We start from the raw sequence: 16,255 nt of genomic DNA, 5'->3' as shown, positions 1-16,255 counted from the left end.
GATGAGGAAGCTGAGGCTCAGGGAAGTTAAGTGCCTTCCCAAAGATCACATAGCAGGTAAGTGGCAGAACTGGGATTAGAACCCAGGGGCCAGTCACTTAACTTCTCTGGGCCTCAGCTTCTTCATCTGTACAATGGAGATTCAATATCTGTTCTCCCTCCTACTTCATTCATTCAATCGTATTTATTGAGCGCTTACCGTGTGCAGAGCACTGTACTAAGCGCTTGGGAAGTACAAGTTGGCAACATATAGAGACGGTCCCTACCCAACGACAGACTCACAGTCTAGAAGGGGGAGACAGACGACCAAACAAAACGTGGACAGGCGTCAGGTCATCAGAACCAATAGAATTAAAGCTAAATGCACATCCTTAACAAAATAAATAGAATAGTAAATGCGTACAAGTAAAATAAATAGAGTAATAAATCTGTCCAAACATATAGACAGGTGCTGTGGGGAGGGGAAGGAGGTAGGGCAGGGGGATGGGGAGGAGGAGAGGAAAAAGGGGGCTCAGTTTGGGAGCCCCGTGGGGACAGGGACTGTGTTCAGTCTGATTAACTTGTATCTACTCTAGCGCCTAGACCAGTGCTTGACACATAGTAAGTGCTTTACAAATGCTTTTTTAAAAAAGGATAAGACAAAGAGGGCGAAACTACCATAAAAGACGAGGATGGGTAAAAATTCAAAATAAAAGCAGTAGGGGACCGTGGCTGGAAGAGCAGAATTTCGGGCTTCTCGTCCCAAGTCCGATGGTGACAGCTGCACCACAGTAACTGCCTCAGCTAGGACTCTCTCAACAGTTTGCATTTTGTGGAGGTAGGGTGCTGCCTTCGTCTCTGTCCTCCCCTCACCCCCGGGATGGGCTGAGAGTCAGAGTCCCAGCTCTGCCACCGGTGCCTGGCCGGCGACCCCGTGCAAGTCACCTGCTCTCTCAGTGCCTCATTTCCCTCCTCTGTACAATGGAGGTAAGATATCTCATCATCATCATCATCAATCGTATTTATTGAGCGCTTACTGTGTGCAGAGCACTGTACTAAGCGCTTGGGAAGTACAAATTGGCAACATATAGAGACAGTCCCTACCCAATAGTGGGCTCACAGTCTAAAAGGGGGAGACAGAGAACAAAACCATACTAACAAAATAAAATAAATAGAATAGATATGTACAAGTAAAATAAATAAATAAATAGAGTAATAAATATGTACAAACATATATCCATATATACAGGTGCTGTGGGGAAGGTAAGGAGGTAAGATGAGGGAGATGGAGAGGGGGACGAGGAGGAGAGGCTCTCCAATCAATCAGTAGTATTTACTCAGCTTTTACTCAGACAGTACTGAAGCAGCATGGCTCAGTGGAAAGAGTACGGGCTTTGGAGTCAGAGGTCATGGGTTCAAGTCCCGGCTCTGCCACTTGTCAGCTGTGTGACTTTGGGCAAGTCACTTCACTGGGCCTCAGTTACCTCATCTGTCAAATGGGGATTAAGCCTGTGAGCCCCACGTGGGACAACCTGATCACCTTGTAAAAAAAAACTCCCCAGCTCTTAGAACAGTGCTTTGCACATGGTAAGCGCTTACCTCTTAGGTTGTGAGCCCCACGAGGGACGGTAACTGTGTCCAATCTGCTTATCTTGTATTTACTCCCACGATTAGCATGGGGTTGGGTAAACGCCTAATAAATATCATCATTTCACAGCTGTAGTGACCCGGATGGGTGCTCTTATGCCTAATGAACAATCAAAAGGAGCAGTGAATAAAGTGACCCGCTCACTGAAGTCAGAGAAGATTAGTTTGTATCCACCCTAGGACTTAGAACAGGGCTTGGCACAGAGTAAGCGTTTAATCAGTACCAGAATTGCTGTAATGATTGTTTCCTTCAGTTATTTTAGCAACATTTTTAGGTGGGCTGGATAATCTTTAACAAATCGTGCCTTATATAACGGAGGTCTGGTGTCAGTATTGACCCGGTTGAATGGCTGTATAGTTTGATATTAACTCCTGCTCTCTGTAGGCACCAGTGACTATGATGAGGATTCTGCTGCCGCCGCAAATCTTGGCAGTAACGGGGGGACTTGAGGGCCACCTGGGAGCCAGAGCAGAAAAGTTCCTGGCATCATCACATACCAGAAACGTGGAGAGCTGGGGATTTGTCCAGGAAGTCTCGGGGATTTGGGGTCGTGGTTGACGGACCGTGAGCGAAGTCCCACGGGAGGCCGGTGGGCCGGAGCGGCCTGGCTTAGTAAAGAGCACAGACTTGAGAGTCAGAAGGACCTGGGTTCTGATCCAGGCCCTGCCGCTTGTCTGCTGTGTGACCCTGGGCTAGTCACTTCACTTCTCTGGGCCTCAGTTCCCTCATCGGTAAAATGGGGATTAAGGCTGTGAACCCCATGTGGGACAGGGACTATCATTCATTCAGTTGTATTTTTTGTACAGAAGAGAAGCAGCGTGTCTCAGTGGAAAGAACATGGGCTTTGGACAATTGACAAAGCCAATTGTCAGCTGTGTGACTTTGGGCAAGTCACTTCACTTCTCTGTGCCTCAGTTCCCTCATCTGTAAAATGGGGATTAAGACTTTGAGCCCCCCGTGGGACAACCTGATCTCTTTGTAACCTCCCCAGTGCTTAGAACAGTGCTTTGCACATAGTAAGTTCTTAATAAATGCCATCCTTATTATTATTTTTTGAGCGCTTTCTGTATGCAGAGCACTCTACTGAGTGATTGGGAGGATACAGTACAGCAATGAACAGACACAATCCCTGCCCCACAACGAGCTTACAGTCTGGGGGGGGGGGAGACACAGCAATACAAATAAATATTTGTATATATATTTATTTGTAAATAAATAAATAAATAAATATAGATAAATTACAGGTATGTATGTAAGTGCTGTAGGACTGGGAGAGGGGAAGAGCAGAGGAAGCAAGTCAGGGTGACGAAGAAGGGAGTAAGAGATGGGGAAAGGCCTCTTGGAGGAGATGTGCCTTTGAAATGGGAGAGAGTAATTGTCGGATTTAAGGAGGGAGTGCGTTCCAGGCCGGAGGCAGGATGTGGGCTAGGGGTGGGTGGCAAGATAGGTGAGATCGAGGCACAGTGAGAAGGTTAGCACTCCAGGAACGAAGTGTGCGGGCTGGGTTGTAGAAGGAGAGAAGCAAGGTGAGGTAGGAGGGGGTAAGGTGATGGAGGGCTTTAAAGCCAATGGTGAGGAGTTTTTGTTTGATGTGGAGGTGAATGGGCAACCACTCAAGTTTCCTGAGGGGCAGGGTGACGTGTCCTGAACGGTTTTGTAGAAAAATGATCCAGGCAGGAGAGTGAAGTATGGACTGGAGTGGGGAGAGACAGGAGGCTGGGAGGTCAGCAAGGAAGCTGATGCAGTAATTCAGGCGGGATAGGATGAGCGATTGTATTAACATGGTAGCAGTTTGGATGGAGAGGAAAGGGCAGCTCTTGGCGATGTTGTGAAGGTGAGACTGGCAGGTTTTGGTGATGGATTGGATGTGTGGGGCGAATGAGAGAGCGGAGTCAAGGATGACACCAAGGTTTTGGGCTTGTGAGACGGGACGGATGGTAGTGCCGTCCACAGTGATGGGAAAGTCGGAGCGGACAGGGTTCAAGCAGGAGGAGATGAGAGACTGCAGAGAGGGAGAGAATCAAGGTTGGAGATGTAGATTTGGGTGTCATCTGCATTTGAAGCCATAGGAGTGAATAAGGGAGTGGGTGTAGATGGAGAATAGAAGGGGAACCAGAACCGAACCTCGAGGGACCCCCAGAGTTACGGGGTGGCAGACGGAGAAGGAGCCCGCGAAGGAAACTGAGAATGAACGGCCAGAGAGATGAGGAGAGACAGGAGAGGACAGAGTCAGGGAAGCCAAGGTTGGGCAGTGTTTCCAGGAGAAGGAGGTGGTCCACAGTGTTGAAGGCAGCCGAGAGGTCGAGGATGAGGTTGGAATAGGCTGTTGGATTTGTCAAGAAGGAGATCAGCGGTGAGAGAGCGGTTTCGGTGGAGTGAAGGGGACGGAAGCCGGATTGGAGGGGGTCAAGGAGGAAATTAGAGGAGAAGAATTTGAGGCCACAGGTGAAGGCAACTCACTCAAGGAATTTGGATAGGAATGGTAGGACGGAGATCAGGTGATTACCGGAGGGAGCTGTGGGGGTCAAGGGAGGATTATTTTTAGGGTAAGGGAGACATGGGCACGTGTCCAACCGAATTAACTTGTATGTACCTCAGTGCTTGGCACATAGTAAGTATAATTATTATTAATAAGCAGAAGAGAATGCTGGGTAAACAGCATTCCGAAAGGAAAAAAGAGGGATGTGAGCTGGGATTGGAGGGAGGAGAAGCACCAACAGGGGAGAGACTGGGAAGAAGAATTTCGAGGTGGTTTTCCAGAGGGAGGGTCCCATCTCCGTTGGAATGTGGATGCCATTCCAGAGGTAATGTGCGCTTGCAGGGACAGCGATGCAGCGCTATTGGTTCGAACCATAGAAAACCCAGAGCCAAGGCTTAATTTTCCCACGGCTTACTGGGCCTCGGCTCTGGGACCCGAGGGCAGAGCCCGGAATTGGCTCGAGAGGCATCTTTTGAGCCCCTGAGGCCGGACCGGAGCCGCCAGTCGGAACTGAACTGAGAGAGAGCCGCTACCAGACGAGGAGAGACCTCCTCCCCATCCTCTGCTCTGAGATATTGCAGTTGAGAGGTCAATCACCAATGGAAGACTAAACAGTTGGTCGCCCAGGACAAGTTGAGGCCCACCCCCCCACCCCCTGCTCTTCTCTAGACTGTAGCGGGGCCCCGTCGAGGCCGGGCGTCCCGCCGCTGCAGTGATGCGTTTCTTCGTTGCAGGCCGCCATATGCCGCTGTAGCCAACCCCTGTCTGGGTTCAGTGCTCGCTGCCCTGAGGATGAGCAGATGCTGCAAGCCATCAGCCAGGCCAATCCGGGAAGCCCGTTCATGTATGTCGTAGACACGCGGCCAAAGGTACCGTCGATGGGGTCGGTCGGGGGTCCCTCCCGCCGTCCGCTTTGCACTCCCGCGGGACTCTCTCAGATTGGGATCGGCAAGGACGTTGGGCAGCCTTGAGCCAGATGGGTGACGGGTTGGAAACGAGGATTTGGAGTCAGGGGTGCCCATCCCACCACCCTCAGAGGGGAAGAAACCTTGAGAGGTATCCCCCTGCTTCAATGATTCCCGAATTCCTTCTGTCGGGAGGACTCAGGAACCGTTCAGTTGTCCAAGGGTGCCCTGCTTCGGGGCTGGCCGACGGAGTCTCTCCGCCCCGACCGTTTCCGGGGGCTTGATGCCGATTCAGCCGGTCAGGTTTCTCACTCTTGAGGGGAGTTTAGTTTAATCTGTCAGTTCTCCAGTGGTATCGGATGAGTGCTCACTGTACTAAGTGCTTGGGAGAATCCCCATACAGCAGAGTTGGTAGACACATTCCCCGCCCACTAGGAGCTTTCAGTCAGATAGGAACATAAATTGTGGATATTCATTCACTCGTATTTATTGAGCGCCGTTATCTGCACTAAGCGCTTGGGAAGTACAGTTCGGCAACAAATAGAGACAATCCCGGCCCCAAACGGGCTCACAGTCTAGAAGGGGGTAGACAGACATCAAAACGAGTAAACACGTATCAGTAGCATCGTTATAAATAAATAGAATTATAGATCTATGCACATCACTAATAAAAGTAAATAGAATTATAATTATAAATAGGTACATTCAGTTGTATTTACTGAGCACTTACCGTATGCAGAGCGTTGTGCTAAGGGATTGGGAAGTACAAGTCGGCAGCATACAGAGACGGGCCCTACCCGGCAATGGGCTCGCAGTCTAGAAGGGGGTACACGAGTGCCGTTGGGCGGGGAGGGAGTCGGGGCGATGGAGAGGGGATATGTGTGGAAGTTCTGTGGGGCTGAGGGTCAACTGACTATTGGGCGCTTAAAGGGTACAGATCTGAGTACTGAAAGCTCACCTCCTCCAGGAGGCCTTCCTCTCCTTCTCCCCATCCCCCCAGCCCTACCTCCATCCCCATATGTTGCCAACTTGTACTTCCCAAGCGCTTAGTACAGTGCTGTGCACACAGTAAGTGCTCAATAAATACGATTAATTGATTGATCCCCTCCCCATACCACCTGTTTATATGTTTGTACAGATTTGTTACTCTGTTTTACTTGTACATATTTACTCTTCTATTGATTTTCTTAATGAGGTGCATCTAGCTTTATTTCTGTTTATTCTGAGGATGTGACTCCTGTCCACATGTTTTGTTTTGTTGTCTGTCTCCCCCTTCTAGACTGGGAGCCCGTTGTTGGTTAGGGACCGTCTCTAGATGTTGCCGACTCGTACTTCCCAAGCTCTTAGTCCAGTGCTCTGCACACAGTAAGCGCTCAATAAATACGGTTGAATGAATGAATGAACTGGCAGCGTAGAAGGGAGAGGGAGTAGGGGAAATGAGGGTTTGGGCAGATCTGGCAATGGTAGTGAGAGCTTACTGTGTGCGGAGCACTGTGCTAAGCGGTTGGGATAATTTAGTACAACGGAGTTGGTAGGCCTGTCCACCAGGAGCTTACAGTCTAGAGGGAAATACAGAAAATAAATTCGGGATATGTTCCTAAGTGCTGTGCGTGATGAACGTGTTGTGAATATCAAGTGCTTAAAAAGGAAACGTTAATCGTCTTCTACAACTTCTGTTTGTTCCCCAAGCGCCCAGTTCAGTGCCATGCCCCCAGCAATCCCTCATCACTCCATTCATCAGTGGTATTTATTGAGCACCTACAGTGTGCAGAGCACTGAAATAAGCACTTGGGATAGCTCAGTACAACAGAGTCGGGAGACACGTTTCCTGCCCTTGATGAGCTCACAATAATGGTAAACAAAAAGATGTAATTGTCCCTGGCACCATTGCCCCTTTGGGAAACGCTCCCTGCCCACAACTCGGAGTCCAGCTCTTCCAGGATCTTTTGGGATGGGATTTGAAACCTCAGGGGCCTGGGGCTTTGCGAGCACCGACTCTCCTTAACCAGGAGTCCTGATACCCTCTGTTCTGTGTCCTCAATTTTCCCAGCTGAACGCCATGGCCAATCGTGCAGCCGGAAAAGGGTACGAAAACGAGGACAACTACGCCAACATTCGTTTCAAGTTTATCGGCATTGAAAACATCCACGTGATGCGAAGCAGCTTGCAGAAACTCCTGGAAGGTACAGGGGCTTGGCTTAGTTCCAGGCTGGGCGACCCAAGGGCACATTCATTCATTCATTCAGTCGTATTTATTGAGCGCTTACTGTGTGCAGGGCACTGTACTAAGCGCTTGGGAAGGACAAGTTGGCAACATATAAAGTCCCTACCCAACAGTGGGCTCACAGTCTAAAAGAGACTAAAAAGAGTTGCCAGCTCGCATAACGGTGGGCTTCGGAGGAAGCGAGCGGGGAGATGGGGACGCATTTTTGGCTCCTACAGGCTGTTGTTCGTCTTGTTCAAGGCGATTTTCGTTGCCCAGTGGACGAGATCTGAGAAGTATCCTTCGGTATTCAGAAATACATATGCCGGATTTGGGCGCGGTAGAGGGAATGAGAAGCAGCGTGGCTCGGTGGAAAGAGCCCGGGTTTGGGAGTCAGAGATCGAGGGTCCTAATCCTGGCTGGCCACTTGTCAGCCGTGTGACTTTGGGGAAGTCACTTAACTTCCCTGTGCCTCGGTTTACCTCATCTGGAAAATGGGGGTTATGACTGCGAGCCCCACATGGGACAACCTGATGACCTTGGGTCTTCCCCAGCGCTTTGAACAGTGCTTGGCACATAGTAAGTGCTAAACAAATACCATTATTATTACTGATTTAGGGGCCCAGGCCTGCCCCTGCTGTGAGGGTGCCAAGCCTTAGCCATAGAATTAATTCCTTGTGGAAGTGGTTGTTGCCTTTGTAATGACAAAAAGCCATAGTAATGCACTTTGGGGGAGATTCATTCAGTCATTTATTGAGCGCTTACTGTGCGCAGAAGTGCTTGAATTACAAAACAAGCGAGTAACCTATTCCCTGCCCACAAGGAACTAAAGGATGATTTGCCATTGATCCTGGAGGGGTCCCTTCTAAAAAAATAATAATAATAACCTTCAAGGAATCCGACATTCCTGTAGACAAACGCCCCTTCCGTTCTTCAGTAAAGAAAGTGGGGGAAAAAGAACCTCTGTGTTTTGCATTTCAGTAGTTGGACATAAAGCCCGTAGTCATTTTTCACCTTTTTGGTCGACAACATTTGGCCGTTCTTTTAAGGATTAGTTTGTTGTGCCAAGCTATCGCTTGTGGTTCACATTTAAACCGAATACAAGTTCAGCTCCAAAGTCAGATGCAAGGGAGGGCAGTAGGTACAGCGTAGGAATTTTAAGAAAAAATGTAAGACTAATACAGGCTAACAGAGAGGCGGCGTGGCCGAGTGGAAAGAGCAAAGGACTTGAGAGGACCTGGGTTCTAATCGTCGCCCTGTCCCTTGCTACTGTGTGACCTTGGGCAAGTCACTTCTCTGTGCCTCAGTTCCCTCATCTGTAAACTGGGGATTTGAATCCTGTTCTCCCTTCTACGGAGACTGTGGACCCTGGATTAACATGTGTCCACCCCAGCGCATAGACCAGTGTTTCACACATAGAAAACACTTAACAAATTCCATTATTTACCAGCTGCAAGTTGCTAGCTCCAATCTACTCCAGTCCTGGAAGAAAAAATGCCGTTTTCAGAGCCCTAGCCTGGACAAGGGCCAATTCGGATTGGAGCCTAGTACCAACCTAGTTCTGTAGTTCTGGACTGATCACGAAAACTTCTCTGGGCCTCAGTTTCCCTCGACTTAATTGATCCCTTCTCCTTTCCCCATCCCAATTCATTCAATCGTAATTATTGAGCGCTTACTGTGTGCAGAGCACTGTACTAAGCGCTTGGGAAGTCCAAGTTGGCAACATATAGAGACGGTCCCTACCCAACAGCGGGCTCACAGTCTAGAAGGGGGAGACAGACAACGAAACAAAACATATTAACAAAATAAAAAGAATAGTACATATGTACAAGTAAAATAAACAGAGTAATCTATCAGAGATTCTGGAAGAGTCAATAAGAGAGGTGTTTAAGGCGCTTGGAGTTCTTTGGGAGGGCCGGGAGGAAGTTCTGGAGCTCCTGGAATAATAATAATTAATAATAATAATGAGTAATCTATCAGAGATTCTGGACGAGTCAATGAGAGAGGTGTTTAAAGCGCTTGGAATTCTTTGGGAGGGCCGGGAGGAAGTTCTGGAGATCCTGAAATAATAATAATAATAATGATGATGGCATTTGTTAAGCGCTTACTATGTGCAAAGCACTGTTCTAAGCGCTGGGGAGGATACAAGGTGATCAGGTTATCCCACTTCACAGTGGGATTCACAGTCTTAATCCCCATTTTACAGATGAAGGTAACTGAGGCCCAGAGAAGTGATTTGCCCGAAGTCACACAGCTGACAATTGGAGGAGCCGGGATTTGAACCCATAACCTCCGACTCCAAAGCCCGGGCTCTTTCCAGTGAGCCTGGAAGCTTCTGGTTGAGTCCCATCAGGAGCGTGCCAGTAGCCCCCGGCCAAGTTGAGGAGGAAGAGCAATGGCTAGGAGGGCAGGTTGCTGTGGGCTGGCCGCAGAGGGCTTACATTTGCGTTAGCCTCCTTGGAGGTTGGAGCGGGCGGGAGGGGTGGATTTTGACTTTGGGTCTTTCCGTCTCCTTAGTCTGTGAAATGAAGGCCCCATCCATGAGTGACTTCCTGGCTGGCTTGGAGAACTCCGGGTGGCTGAGGCACATCAAGGCCGTCACGGACGCCGGGATCTTCCTCGCGCAGGTGGACCGCCAAGTGGGGACTCGGAAGGCCGACTTCCAGTGGAAGGGGAGGTCGGAAGCAGTGTGGCCTAGGGGATAGCGCGGGGGCTTGGGAGTCACTTCTCCGATTGCTCACGGTGGGCAGGGAACGGATCTGCCAACCGCGTTGTGTCGTACCGCGTGGCTCAGCGGGAAGAGCCCGGGCTTTGGAGTCAGAGGTCACGGATTCAAATCCCGGCTCCGCCAACTGTCAGCTGGGGGACTTTGGGCAAGTCACTTCACTTCTCTGGGCCTCAGTTCCCTCATCTGTAAAATGGGGATTAGGACTATGAGCCCCCCGTGAGACAACCTGATCACCTGGTATCCTCCCAGTGCCTAGAACAGTGCTTTGCACGTAGTAAGCGCTTAACAAATGCCATCATTATTATTAAAATGGGGATTAACACTGTGAGCCCCCCGTGGGACAACCTGATCACCTTGTATCCCCCCCCCCCCCAGTGCTTAGAACACTGCTTGGCACATAGTAAGCGCTTAACAAATACCATCATTATTATTATTATTAAAATGGGGATTAAGCCTGTGAGCCCCCTTGTGGGACAACCTGATCGCCTTGTAACCTCCCCAGCGCTTAGAACAGTGCTTTGCACATAGTAAGCACTTAATAAATGCCATCATTATTATTATTATTATTATTACTGTGGTCTGCACATAGTAAGCACTCAATAAATACCATTTATGATGAGGAGGAGGAGGAGCCTCGGTTTCCTCATCTGTAAAATGCAGATTTACTATCTGTATCTACCCCAGCGCTTAGTACAGTTCCTGGCACATCGTAAGCGCTTTACAAATACCATAAAAAACCCTACCCCTTCTCTCTCCTTGATGCAAATGCATCAATATAACACTCTTCTGTCCCTTCTTTATTTCTGTGTGACAAAAATAGCCAAACAGTTGATTATTTTGTCTCTCTTGTGCCTTTTTCTTGGAGGCAGAAGGCGAACTGTAGGTAGGTGAGAATGGAGGGCTTATGACCCCTCAGCCAAAATGAGGAAAAGCAAGGATTTGTGTGTACGTGTGTCTTTTGCATTGATTATCTTCCTTGCATGATTATATTTAGCCTGATACCTTAGCTAAGCGTACCCAAACTTTGTTCCTGTCACAGAGTAAAAAATCATCATTACTAAGTAAGTACTCTTCAGAGAGCGGTGTTTGTTCAGCGCAGATTCCAGGACCGTTAGAGTTGTTCATTTTCTGTACATTTCTCTTCCATTAACCGTTGAAGTTGAGACCAGGACCAGAGCAGAGCAAACAGTTACACCCTTTTCCAATTAATTTAAAGCTGGCTGATCCTCCGTTCTGGTTTGTTCAAACTTCTCAGGATTATTTTTACCTAAATGCCTGATCACACTGGATAATTTTTTGGCTCTCTGCAGTGCTCCAGCAAATCTGGGACCTGAAGGGGAAATCAGTCAATCAATCGTATTTATTGAGCGCTTACTGTGTGCAGGGCACTGTACTAAGCGCTTGGGAAGTACAAGTTGGCAACATATAGAGACAGTCCCTACCCAACAGTGGGCTCACAGTCTAGAAGGTTGGAGACCAAGGCCAGGCCCAAGGTCTCCCCTCACCCATCTCTATATGTTGCCAACTTGTACTTCCCAAGTGCTTAGTACAGTGCTCTGCAAACAGTAAGCGCTCAATAAATACGATTGAATGAATGAATGAGTCTCTTCCCATTCTTGTTTCGGGCTTTGTCCTATGAATCCCAGCAGCCCTAAGAACAACCACACTCATTAGATTTTACGCATGCACTTATGTGTGCATTAAATTTTATTTTGGAGAAGCAGCGTAGCTCAGTGGAAAGAGCTTTGGAGACAGAAGTCCTGGGTTCAAATCCTGGCTCCGCCCATTGTCAGCTGTGTGACTTTGGGCAAATCACTAAACTTCTCTGTGCTTCAGTTACCTCATCTGTAAAATGGGGATTAAGACCGTGAGCCCCCCAGTGGGACAACCTGATCACCTTGTAACCTCCCCAGCGCTTAGAACAGTGCTTAATAAACGCCATAATTATTATGATTATTTTTATTTTATGGAAATATGCATGCATATGGGGTGTGATCCTTCACTGATGGAGTAAACCAGGCTCTGGATTTCAGCCTTCACGTCCGACTCAAGGCCACAGAGGAAGCAGTCGGCAGCCCGACTGCAGAATCCAGACTGTCTACTTCAAATCCTCTGCTTTATTGACTCCGCTCTCTCCCCTGCCCTTCCTCCCCCAGAGAACAGGTTCTTCTTGTCTTCAGAGCATCCTTTCCTGGATGTAGTTATCCCATCTCTCCTCGATCCATTGTCCCTTCATTTCCCCCGCCTTTCCGCGTCAATTATATTTAGAAACCCGCGTTCTGAGCCTGAATTTGCTTTTCGCTCCCCTTCCCGGCCAGCGGTATTGAGACGAGAAAGCTATCTAGTCAAAATAGAGGAATCTCCCTTGGATGAAGGGACCGCTTTTGGCAGCGCTGGGCGGCGACTTATTGCACTCCTTTTTTCTCCTCCTTGCAGGCGGTGGAAAGAGAGAAGGCCAGCGTCTTGGTCCATTGTTCAGACGGGTGGGACCGTACGGCGCAGGTCTGCTCTCTGGCCGGCATCCTCTTGGATCCCTTCTACAGGACCTTCAAAGGGCTCATGGTAAGAGAACTCACGCTTCCTTCGGAGTCAAGTGGACATCTGGAAGGGTGGGGAGATTTCTCCAGAAAGAACGGGGGGCGGGAAAACTGATCGGTATAACACATGTCCGGTCTGTCACCGAATCCTGTCTTTTCTGCCTTTACAATATTGCTAAAATCCGCCCTTTCCTCCCCTTCCAAACTGCTACTGTGCTGATGCCAGCGATTATTTTATCACCCCTTGACTTCCGCATCGGCCTCTTTGCTGACTTCGCTGCCTCTTCTCTCCCCGCTGTGCTGCCCAGATCATTTTTTTAAAGGCGAGGTTCAGTCCCCATCTCCCCCCTCCTCAATCAATCAATCAATCGTATTTATTGAGCGCTTACTGTGTGCAGAGCACTGTACTAAGCGCTTGGGAAGTCCAAGTTGGAAAAACCTCAAGAACCTCCAGTGGTTGTCCGTCCACCTTCGCATCGAACAGAAGCTCCCTGCCGTGGACTTTAAAGCACTTAATCAGTTTGCCCCCTCCTAGCTTTACTTCGTTGTTTCCATACTTATAGCCCAGCCTGTATGCATCCTCTTAATTCCCAAGCGCTTAGTACAGTGCTCTGCACACAGTAAGCGCTCAATAAGTATGATTGAGTGAATGCTAACCTGCCCACTGCGCCTTGATCTCACCTGTCATGCCCCTGACCCCTTTTTTTGTTTTTTTATATTTGTTGAGTGTTTACTATGTACTAGACTGAGCCCCCTCCTTCCGCTCTCTCCCCATCCCCCCCGCCCTACCTCCTTCCCCTCCCCACAGCACCTGTATATCAATCAATCGTATTTATTGAGCGCTTACTGTGTGCAGAGCACTGTACTAAGCGCTTGTGTATATGTTTGTACAGATTTATTACTCTATTTGACTTGTACATATTTACATATTCTATTTATTTTATTCTGTTAGTATGTTTTGTTGTCTGTCTCCCCCTTCTACACTGTGAGCCCGCTGTTGGGTAGGGACTGTCTCTAGATGTTGCCAACTTGTACTTCCCAAGCGCTTAGTACAGTGCTGTGCACACAGTAAGCGCTCAAGAAATACGATTGATTGATTGTACTTCCCAAGCGCTTAGTACAGTGCTCTGCACACAGTAAGCGCTCAATAAATATGATTGATTGAATGAATGAATGAATACTAGGCTTTAAGTGCTGGGGTAATAATAATAATGATGGCATTTATTAAGCGCTTACTATGTGCAAAGCACTGTTCTAAGCGCTGGAGAGGTTACAAGGAGATCAGGTTGTCCCTTGGGGGGCTCACAGTCTTAATCCCATTTTCCAGATGAGGTAACTGAGGCACCGAGAAGTTAAGTGACTTGCCCAAAGTCACACAGCTGGCAAGTGGCGGAGCCGGGGTTTGAACCCATGACCTCTGACTCCAAAGCCCGGGCTCTTTCCACTGAGCCACGCTGCTTCTGCCAGATACAAGCTAATCAGGTTGGACACAGACCGTGTCCCACGTGGGACTCACAGTCCCATTTTACAGATGAGGTAACTGAGGCACAGAAAATTTAAGTGGTTTTTCCCAAGGTGATGCAGCAGACAAGGGACAGAACTGGGATTAGAACCCAGGTCCTTCTGACTCCCATACTTCTGCTTTATTCATTAGGCCATGCTACGTTCTTCTCTTGCCTACATGCTTCATCTGGCGTGGAATTCCCTCCCCTTTCGTAGCCAACAGTCATCATCATCATCAGTCGTATTTATTGAGCGCTTACTGTGTGCAGAGCACTGTACTAAGCGCTTGGGAAGTACAAGTTGGCAACATTATAGAGACAGTCCCTGCCCAACAGTGGGCTCACAGTCAACCACTCTATCCACCTTCAAAACCCTCCTAAAATCACATCTTCTCCAAGACCCCTTCCCAGACTAAGCCTTCATTTGCCCTACTCATCGTGGCTCAGTGGAAATAGGATGGGCTTTGGAGTCAGAGGTCATGGGTTCAAATTCCGGCTCCACCCTGTGTGACTTTGAGCAAGTCACTTCACTTCTCTGGGCCTCAGTTACCTCATCTGTAAAATGGGGAGGAAGACTGTGAGCCCCCCGTGGGACAACCTGATCACCTTGTAACCTCCCCAGCGCTTAGAACAGTGCTTTGCACATAGTAAGTGCTTAATAAACGCCATTATTACTATTGTTATTACTCCCTCTCCCTTCTATATTGGCTGTGTGCTTGGATCTATCCCCTTTAAGCCCTTCATATTCAACTCACCCCCAGAGGACTTATATCCATATCTGTAATTTATTTTAATGTCTGTCTCAATCAATCAATCAATCATATTTATTGAGCGCTTACTATGTGCAGAGCACTGTACTAAGCGCTTGGGAAGTACAAATTGGCAACATATAGAGACAGTCCCTACCCAACATTGGGCTCACAGTCTAAAAGCGGGAGACAGAGAAAAAAAAAGAAACCAAACATACTAACAAAATAAAATAAATAGAATAGATATGTACAAGTAAAATAAATAAATAAATAGAGTAATAAATATGTACAAACATATATACATATATACCGGCGCTGTGGGGAAGGGAAGGGGGTAAGATGGGGGGATGGAGAGGGGGACGAGGGGGAGAGGAAGGAAGGGGCTCAGTCTGGGAAGGCCTGCTGGAGGAGGTGAGCTCTCAGCACTATACTCTCCCCCGCTGTACTATAAGTTCCTTGTGGGCCTGGATCATGTATATCATGTATACTAAATAAGCATTTAGTATAGTCTCTGCACAGCTCTCAGTAAATACCAGTGATTGATAACACTTATCTTCCTCTTGGAAGTGGCTCTAAATTTGATGCCAGTGGTTCACAAGGTAGCCATGGGTTTCTTGGAACTGCACTGGCCTGACTCATTTGCCACCAAAGTCCCTTGCCCATTTAGAGGTGACTCTGCTTAGTGACTACAGAACCGTTCAGGATGTTTCCCTCCTCAGGAAACTGTAGTGGTTGCTCATCCACTTCCTCATCAAGCAAAAATTCATCACCCTTGGCTTTAAAGCATTCAATCACCTTGCCCCCTCCTACCTACTTTTCTGCTCCAGCCCAGCTCCCGCACTTCGCTCCTCTGATGCAAACCTTCTCACTGTACCTTCGTTCCCGCCAACCCCTCGCCCACAAGGCCTCTGGCCTGGATTGCCTTTTCTCCTCAAATCTGACAATTTCTCTCCCCACCCTTAAAAGCCTTATCGAAGGCACACCTCCTGCAAGAGGCCTACCCTGACTGAGCCCCCCTTTCCTCTTTTCCCACCCCATCTGCGTCACCCTGATTTGCCCCCTTTGTTCATCCCCTACTCCCAACCCCACAGAATATGTATATATATATGTAATTTATTCAAAGTAATGTCCGTCTCACCACCCTTTAGACTGTCAGCTTGTTGTGGGCAGGGAGAGTGTCTGTTTATTGTTCATTCATTCATTCAATCGTATTTATTGAGCGCTTGCTGTGTGCAGAGCACTGTACTAAGAGCTTGGGAAGTACAAGTTGGTAACATACAGAGACGGTCCCTACCCAACAGCGGGCTGACAGTCTAGAAGGGGGAGACAGACAAAACAAAACATATTAACAAAATAGAATAAATAGAATAGTAAATATGTGCAAGTAAAATAAATAGAGTAATAAATCTGTACAAACATATATACAGGGGCTGTGGGGAGGGGAAGGAGGTAGGGAGGGGGAGAGGAATGGGGGGGCTCATTGTACTCTCCCAAACTCCTAGTACAGTGCTCTACACCCAGTAAGC

At 48.3% G+C, this 16,255-nt stretch overlaps 1 protein-coding gene across 3 annotated transcripts in view; it reads left to right on the top strand.

The window, feature by feature from the left end:
* Positions 1–16,255, top strand: part of MTMR8 (myotubularin related protein 8) — a 50,218-nt gene that overhangs the window by 20,400 nt on the left and 13,563 nt on the right. For all 3 annotated transcript variants that reach the window (XM_038747838.1, XM_038747836.1, XM_038747839.1), the window contains exons 6-9: positions 4,840–4,974; positions 7,061–7,193; positions 9,731–9,840; positions 12,378–12,503. In XM_038747838.1, the coding sequence (XP_038603766.1) occupies positions 4,840–4,974; positions 7,061–7,193; positions 9,731–9,840; positions 12,378–12,503 (504 nt within the window). The remainder of the gene's footprint in view (positions 1–4,839; positions 4,975–7,060; positions 7,194–9,730; positions 9,841–12,377; positions 12,504–16,255) is intronic.

The sequence above is a fragment of the Tachyglossus aculeatus genome, chromosome 6 (genome assembly GCF_015852505.1).
Source record: "Tachyglossus aculeatus isolate mTacAcu1 chromosome 6, mTacAcu1.pri, whole genome shotgun sequence".
Taxonomy (NCBI): Eukaryota; Metazoa; Chordata; class Mammalia; order Monotremata; family Tachyglossidae; genus Tachyglossus; species Tachyglossus aculeatus.
This window is presented reverse-complemented; position numbering and strand designations above follow the sequence as displayed.